Source organism: Pollachius pollachius (assembly GCF_949987615.1).
Source record: "Pollachius pollachius genome assembly, chromosome: 13".
Taxonomy (NCBI): Eukaryota; Metazoa; Chordata; class Actinopteri; order Gadiformes; family Gadidae; genus Pollachius; species Pollachius pollachius.
Window position 1 is genome coordinate 2,508,931 of NC_136946.1, and position 9,297 is coordinate 2,518,227.

A 9,297-nucleotide genomic window follows, 5' to 3' on the forward strand; every position below is an offset into this window, starting at 1 on the left:
CACAGACTCATTATCACAACCTGGACTCATTACCACAACACAGACTCATTATCACAACATGGACTCATTATCACAACACAGACTCATTACCACAACACAGACTCATTATCACAACCTGGACTCATTACCACAACACAGACTCATTATCACAACACAGACTCATTATCACAACACAGACTCATTATCACAACCTGGACTCATTACCACAACACAGACTCATTACCACAACACAGACTCATTATCACAACCTGGACTCATTACCACAACACAGACTCATTACCACAACACAGACTCATTATCACAACCTGGACTCATTACCACAACACAGACTCATTATCACAACATGGACTCATTATCACAACACAGACTCATTACCACAACACAGACTCATTATCACAACCTGGACTCATTACCACAACACAGACTCATTATCACAACACACTCATTACCACAACACAGACTCATTATCACAACCTGGACTCATTACCACAACACAGACTCATTACCACAACACAGACTCATTATCACAACCTGGACTCATTATCACAACACAGACTCATTATCACAACACAGACTCATAATCACAGCCTGGACTCATTATCACAACACAGACTCATTACCACAACACAGACTCATTATCACAACATGGACTCATTATCACAACACAGACTCATTATCACAACACAGACTCATTATTACAAACTGGACTCATTATCACAACATGGACTCATTATCACAACATGGACTCATTATCACAAGTCATTACCACAACACAGACTCATTATCACAACCTGGACTCATTATCACAACATGGACTCATTATCACAACACAGACTCATTTTCACAACATGGACTCATTATCTTATCATGGACTCATTATCACAACATGGACTCATTATCTCCACATGGACTCATTATCACAACATGGACTCATTATCACAACATGGACTCATTATCTCCACATGGACTCATTATCACAACATGGACTCATTATCACAACACAGACTCATTATCACAACATGGACTCATTATCACAACATGGACTCATTATCTCAACACAGACTCATTATCACAACATGGACTCATTACCACAACACAGACTCATTATCTCCACATGGACTCATTATCACAACATGGACTCATTATCACAACATGGACTCATTACCACAACACAGACTCATTATCACAACCTGGACTCATTACCACAACACAGACTCATTACCACAACACAGACTCATTATCACAACCTGGACTCATTATCACAACACAGACTCATTACCACAACACAGACTCATTATCACAACACAGACTCATTATCACAACACAGACTCATTATCACAACACAGACTCATTATCACAACCTGGACTCATTACCACAACACAGATTCATTACCACAACACAGACTCATTATCACAACCTGGACTCATTACCACAACACAGACTCATTACCACAACACAGACTCATTATCACAACACAGACTCATTATCACAACCTGGACTCATTATCACAACACAGACTCATTACCACAACACAGACTCATTATCACAACATGGACTCATTATCACAACACAGACTCATTATCACAACACAGACTCATTATTACAACCTGGACTCATTATCACAACATGGACTCAATATCACAACATGGACTCAATATCACAACTCATTACCACAACACAGACTCATTATCACAACCTGGACTCATTATCACAACATGGACTCATTATCACAACACAGACTCATTATCACAACATGGACTCATTATCTTATCATGGACTCATTATCACAACATGGACTCATTATCACAACATGGACTCATTATCTCCACATGGACTCATTATCACAACATGGACTCATTATCTCCACATGGACTCATTATCACAACATGGACTCATTATCACAACACAGACTCATTATCACAACATGGACTCATTATCACAACATGGACTCATTATCTCAACACAGACTCATTATCACAACATGGACTCATTACCACAACACAGACTCATTATCTCCACATGGACTCATTATCACAACATGGACTCATTATCACAACATGGACTCATTATCACAATCACAACCCCAACACAGACACAGATGAACTTAGTGTTGAGGATGACTTCACATGACGTTCAAACTCTGTGTGTGTGTGTGTGTGTGTGTGTGTGCAGTCTTGTGGTGCTGGGTCTGAGGACCATGGAGGGGACTGCAGAGCCGGTTCAGCTGGTGTCTCGCTTCCTGGTGCGGAGAAGCAGCGCTCAGATACGACAGAGAGTCCAACAGTGCTGTCGGGCCGGGGTCCCCAACAACATCATCAAGGTGAACACACGCACACTGTCAACCGCTGGACACGGTTCTAGAGCTGGACCGCTAGGTTCTACTGCTGGACCACTAGACATGGTTCTAGAGCTGGACTGCTAGGTTCTAGAGCTGGACCGCTAGGTTCTACTGCTGGACCACTGGACATGGTTCTAGAGCTGGACCGCTAGGTTCTACAGCTGGACCGCTAGGTTCTACAGCTGGACCACTGGATACGGTTCTAGAGCTGGACCACTGGACACGGTTCTAGAGCTGGACCGCTAGGTTCTACTGCTGGACCACTAGGTTCTACTGCTGGACCACTGGACACGGTTCTAGAGCTGGACCGCTAGGTTCTAGAGCTGGACCACTAGGTTCTACAGCTGGACCGCTAGGTTCTACAGCTGGACCACTGGACACGGTTCTAGAGCTGGACCCCTAGGTTCTAGAGCTGGACCCCTAGGTTCTACTGCTGGACCACTGGACACGGTTCTAGAGCTGGACCACTAGACAAGGTTCTACAAATGGACCACTAGACAAGGTTCTAGAGCTGGACCACTAGACAAGGTTCTACAAATGGACCACTAGACAAGGTTCTAGAGCTGGACCAATAGGTTCTAAAGCTGGATAACTAGTTTGATATCGTAATGGTGAGGTTTGATATCTTAATGGTGAGGTTTGATATCTTAATTGTGAGGTTTGATACGTGAGTTTGGACCCAATCCACTCCTGCTTCCGTGCTTGTGTCCAGATGTACCGGTCCCAGCGGGCCGTGGGTTTGATGCCGGCCGCCTGCAGCAGCAGGGTGGAGCCAGCGGGACAGCGCCCCCCAGTGGAGAGGGACCAGAGACTGCTGCCTGCCTGGCTCTCTGTGGGTCTACAACTTCTACTTATGATGGGTCCATACTGACATACCACTACTAAGGAACGAAGTGTGTGTGTGTGTGTCTGTGTCTGTGTCTGTGTGTGTGTGTGGATATGTACTGTACATTTACCAATTGTTCAAGAAATCGAGTTTTCTACCTATTATTCCATCGAGAAATCAGATGGAGAACTGAATGGGATTCTGTTTCTCTTTCAGAGGAGTCTGCCAATCATCTACTCCTCGCTCCAGACCATCACACCTAGCTCCTCCCCCCTCCAGACCATCACACCTAGCTCCTCCCCCCTCCAGACCATAATACCCACTGGTGTCCGGCGGTCGCGCCGTTGCCATAGAATCCTACTCAGCAGGAGGTTCAGTGTCCCGGCAGGACAGACGTATCCCCCCCTCCTCCCCCCCAACCTGGCCTTCCAACACATGGGCTTCGTCCTGGTGCAGGCCAGCAGCCCTGGCCCCGCCCCCTGCCCTGGCCCCGCCCCCTGCCCTGGCCCCGCCCCCACCCCTGGCCCCGCGGCTCTTAGCCCTACGTGTAGCCCCGCGGCTCTTAGCCCTACGTGTAGCCCCGCGGCTCTTAGCCCTACGTGTAGCCCCGCGGCTCTTAGCCCTACGTGTAGCCTCGCGGCTCTTAGCCCTACGTGTAGCCCCGCGGCTCCTAGCCCTACTGGTAGCCCCGCGGCTCTTAGCCCTACGTGTAGCCCCGCGGCTCTTAGCCCTACGTGTAGCCCCGCGGCTCTTAGCCCTACGTGTAGCCTCGCGGCTCTTAGCCCTACGTGTAGCCCCGCGGCTCCTAGCCCTACTGGTAGCCCCGCGGCTCTTAGCCCTACGTGTAGCCCCGCGGCTCTTAGCCCTACGTGTAGCCTCGCGGCTCTTAGCCCTACGTGTAGCCCCGCGGCTCTTAGCCCTACGTGTAGCCCCGCGGCTCTTAGCCCTACGTGTAGCCTCGCGGCTGGCCCTGAAGAGAGGAGGAAGAGCCGGAGGTGGAGGACTTGGTCAAGGGTTAAGAAGCACCTCCCAGATCCAGGGGAGGGGGGGGCAGACACTGGGCAGGAGGGAGGAGGAGGAGGAGGAGGAGGAGGACAAGGAGGAGGAGGAGGAGGACAAGGACAATGCAGGAGCCCCTCCTCCTCTGTCTGGGCCGACAACGTCCGCCTCAGCCCGTCTGGAGACAAACTGGTTCTGTGGACACGGTGAGGTGTGTGTGTGTGTGTGTGTGTGTGTGTGGGAGCGGTCAGTAAATCGACGCGCATTCATCCTTTCGTAGTGTCACAATGCGATCCTTTATTGCGTTACCGTAACAGCAAAATAAACTCATCTTAAACAGAAAACTCGCTTCATCTCGTAATGCAGGTGAAAATCGTTTGCCCTTCCGCTCTCTAGCCAATAAAACACCTGTGCTCAGGTGACGTCTACATATAGTTACCACCCCCTGACCTCATCATTGCATCATCATCATCACAATCATTTCGCGTCAGCATGATCAATAGTATTTCATTATAAGTTACTCACATGAATATGATAAATATGGCATAGGTTAGGGCTGCACGATTATTGCCAAAATGATTATCACGATTATTTGGATCAATATTGATATCACGATTATTTACCACGATTATTCATTGATTTTAGTGATACATTTTTTTATTGAACATTCACGGAAACTTGAATACATAACATAACACAATATATAACATAAACTTGAATACATAACATTAACATAACACCAACTTAAAACAACAGGGCAAAGATTCTACAATGTTTAAATTGTAAACGATTTATGTTGAACTTGTAAAATAGGTTATTATTCACGTGACCTCCTAGAAGCGAAAAAAAAAATCAAAACAATTAAATGCAGGACTATGCAGAAAGGGCACTGCCTTAGAGTTTACAGGTTTTTGGCAAGAAACACCAGCCTGTCAACATTTTCTGGCTTGAGGGATGAGCGAAGCCAGGTCACCACATTCCCCCCAGTGCTAAAAAACCTCTCTGAAGGGGAACTTGTAGCCGGGATGCACAAGTACTTTTTTGCCAGCTTTGCGAGTCGTGGGTAGAGTCGCTGGTGTTCCCTCCACCAGCTCAGCGGGTCCTCCTCAGTGTCTAGGTTACCTGACTGTAGGTAAGACTGTAGCTCAGAGGCTATAGCCTGTTGTTGCTGCTCGGGAGAGGGTCTCGGTGTGGTTCCCTCAGTGGTCTTGAAGAAGCTCCCCAAGGTCTTTTTTTTTTTTTGGATGTGTGACATCCTCAGCAGTCTCACCATGGGGATCAGTTTGGCCCAACTCCTTGAAAAGTGAAAAATATGAGTATCAATGATCTAGAACAAAACAAATTTAACATTGCTTGATTATATTCATAAATTGAATCCACTTAATGTAATTAATTTGTATTAAATGTTGTATTTATTCATTATAAATACCTACTGTCATGGCTGCATGTGCAGTCCTCCCCATCTCCAAAATCAGCCGGGTTTGGATTGGTCCAACATCGTCCTCACTGGTGTAGCTTAGCTTGAACCGGGGATCCAGCGAAGAGGCCACATTTAGCAGTTCCTGTGTGAGAGGGTCGTTGTACTTGTCGTCCAAGTAGGTCATGATTTTATTCTTGATGGTGCAGGTGAAATCTGACTCATCATCCTGCACTTTAAGGATGGAGGACCTGAACAGGTGGAGGACAGGCTTCACAAAGGAAACACTGACATACTTTTCGCTGGAAAGTGCATCAGTGAACTCAGTGAGAGGTTGAAGGGCTTTACTGATGGACTCCAGGATGTCTGTGTCCTGCCAGCTCGGGATGAGGTGTCTGGCCTTTCGGTCATCGGACAAGACTTGAGCAATGGCCTTGTGCTGCTCCAGGACTCTAGAAATCATAGCCTGCCTTGATCCCCACCTTGTGGGACACTCGGTCTTGAGCGTATGCTCTGGCAGCTTCAACTCCCTCTGTGCCTCTGCTAGCTGCCTTTTACGCCGCCAGCTGTAAGAGAAGCTGCTTACCAGCTTCTTGCAGAGACCCACTGCTCTGTCAATTCGAGGGTCTTTCATTGCGTTCTCTAAAAAGAAACATGAAATATACATATGTTAAATTAAAGCAAGTTAAACCTTCTCTTCTTGTGCTTTTTAAACAATTGATAAACAACAACCCCAATCATATTATTCAAGATTAAATTAGTATTGTTGTAGGCCTATCTAATATACGAATACATTTCTGTTACTAAGTACATTTATTTGGTTAGTTTAGCAGGGATATGAACAGTCGCTGTATAATATAATTTTTACTTAAAAAGTATTCAAACACATTAACACAATCAGCATTTTCTTTTTAAATCTTTTTATAAATATATTATTCAACTCACCTATTGCTAGATGGAGCCTGTGGCCAAAGCACTGCAGCCTAGTCCAGTTATTGAGAGAAGCTGCCTTGACAACATTGGACCCATTGTCTGTTGTAATGCAGACAAGTCTCTCCTCCTGCAAGCCCCAAGAGGCCATCGCTTCCCTCAGTCCCTGGGCAATTAACTCTCCAGTGTGGTATTGCGGGAAAAATGCCGTTTGCAGGCATCTACTCTGCATCGCAAAATCATCATCGGTGAAATGAACTTTCAAGCTCATGTACGGTTCCATCGTTCTACTTGACCATAGATCAGTGGTAGTGGCAAAGTACTCGACAGCTGTGAGATCCCTCTCTATTTCTCCTCGGCGTTTTGCATACAGTGCAGGTAATGCAACTGTGGAAAAATAATTTCGCGAGGGGATCACATACTTTTTGTCCAGTGTGTTAACCATTTTTTTAAACCCTTCATTGCTGACGGTATTTATTGGACACATCTTTTGCCAAATGGAAAGTTATTGCATCGGTGATTTCTGTGTGTCGTTGTGATTTGGAGGCATATGATGTTGCGCTGTACATGCTAGCCTTGATTGAAGTCTGAGCTGCAGCTGACAAGGGACCGGGACAGCTGACGTTATCAGCCGATGCAACACTTCTGGCCTTCATGCAAACCTCATATTGGATTCTGTGGTGAGCTTTCAGGTGGCTGAATAAATTTGTTGTGTTGCCATGCGAAGCAGCCACAACTCTCCGGCACCCTTTGCACATTGTTTTTTGCTGGTTTGTATCACTTGGCCTAAATCCGAAATACTCCCATATAACGGAAGAAGATCCGCGACGAGGGACGAGCTCGTCGACCTCAACTGCTTCAGACATTGTAGGCCTAATTGTGTTTGTCTTTCAAAGTAATCGGTCTTTTCCAGGCTTCGCGCCGCCGCCGATGTACTCACGCAGTCGCAGACCGCAGGTGTACAGCGAGCGCTTGGTTTGCAGCGGAGGTAGAGCGTATACTGCATGGGCGGGGCTCGTTTCTTTTTTCGTTTTCCTTTGTTTGTGGAAGCATTATTTAAAAAAATATCGCGAAAATATTGCGAGAACACAACATGTCACCGTCGGAAGCCAATATCGTCATCGCGATAAAAATTCGATATATTGTGCAGCCCTAGCATAGGTAAAACACAAATCAGTGTAATGGCTTCAACAGTGTGTGTGTGTGTGTGTGTGTGTGTGTGTGTGTGTGTGTGTGTGTGTGTGTGTGTGTGTGTGTGTGTGTGTGTTAATAACCCTGACCCCCCCACCCCCCCTACAGGGAGTTGGACCGTTCCATCCTGATGAGCTGTCAGAGGATGGGAGCCAATCAGAACACGTTCTGCCTCCTCGCCGCCCGCCTGGGGAACAAAACGTCCAATCAGGTGAGAGACCGGAACTACACACAGAACAAACGTCCAATCAAGTAAAACTGGTTATAAACTAGTTACAGTTTAAAATCTAGAGATTATAAACTAGTAGATTATAATCTAGTACTGTTAATAGTTAGTTTTCATAACATGTAAAGCAGTTAGACCGTGTTTACCCTACTATCCTCTCTCCTCTCCTCTCCTTGTCTCCTTTCCTCTCTCCAGGTCTGTGATCGTTTCCACCAGTTGATGAAACTCTTCCAGTCCGCGAAACAGAAATCCAGCTCCCCGGCCCGTCAGCCAATCAGAGGCCAGGAAGCAGCCCATCGCCCAATCAGAGACCAGGAAGCAGCCCCTGACTGAAAACTGGCCAATCACGCTCAAGCTTTTTGCTCGAACTACAACTCATCCTCAGACGTCCGAGTCCCGAATGTACCACCATAGTCTACTGGTTGTACTGGGAGCTGCCCGTCACCACTATAGTCTACTGGTACAACTGGGAGCCAACCAGCACCGCTATAGTCTACTGGTTATACTGGGAGCTTGCCAGTATTACTGTAGTCTACTGGTTATAATGGGAGTCAACCAGCACCGCTAAAGTCCACTGGTTATAATGGGAGCTGCCCAGTCCTACTATAGTCTCATGGTTATACTGGTAGCTGCACTGCTATAGTCTACTGGTTATACTGGGAGCTGCACTACTATAGTCTACTGGTTATACTGGGAGCTGCACTACTATAGTCTACTGGTTATACTGGGAGCTGCACTACTATAGTCTTCTGGTTATACTGGGAGCTGCACTACTATAGTCTACTGGTTATACTGGGAGCTGCACTACTATACTACTCAAAGCCACCCTCCATTTATACTCCTCCAGCAGGACGCGTGTCACTTCCTGCCCTGCGTCACTTCCTGTTGGGCCATCAACCAATGACTGACCAGAATTAGTTGAGTTGTTTCTTTGGAATGGTTTTGGAATAAACATGAGATTGAATGTGTGTGTGACGTCAGTCTCTTGGGCTCCAGTATTTGTGTTAATGTCAGTGTGGTACACTTTAAATTTTGCCATTTTCATTACCCTTTATAATTAGCTTATAGTTATAGGAATGCATAATGAGGAATAAAGCCGTTGAGCTCATCTATTAAACCTGCATTACCCTTTATAATTATCTTATATATTTATAGCAACAAACAAATAATAAATTATAGCGCTGTTGATAGCTATGTAGATGTAAGGATGTATATTATCTACAAACGTAAGAAGTACATAATAAAAAGACAAACGCCAATAGGTTGGGTTAGTATGATTGACAGATCACCTGACCAATAGTTTCCTTACATCGCATCAGCCGGCTCCACCAATAGGAGGCTCCCGTTGCGGTGGTAGTGTTTACGTCCC

General features: G+C 46.1%; 1 protein-coding gene across 1 annotated transcript in view; it reads left to right on the top strand.

The window, feature by feature from the left end:
- The window catches only part of gon4la (gon-4 like a), a 19,128-nt gene extending 10,283 nt beyond the window's left edge, over positions 1-8,845 (top strand). The window contains exons 18-22 of the mRNA XM_079749317.1: positions 2,174-2,321; positions 3,052-3,171; positions 3,382-4,370; positions 7,811-7,913; positions 8,124-8,845. Coding sequence (XP_079605443.1) covers positions 2,174-2,321; positions 3,052-3,171; positions 3,382-4,370; positions 7,811-7,913; positions 8,124-8,261 — 1,498 coding nt within the window. The 3' untranslated portion in view covers positions 8,262-8,845. The remainder of the gene's footprint in view (positions 1-2,173; positions 2,322-3,051; positions 3,172-3,381; positions 4,371-7,810; positions 7,914-8,123) is intronic.
- Positions 8,846-9,297: the final 452 nt, after the last annotated feature.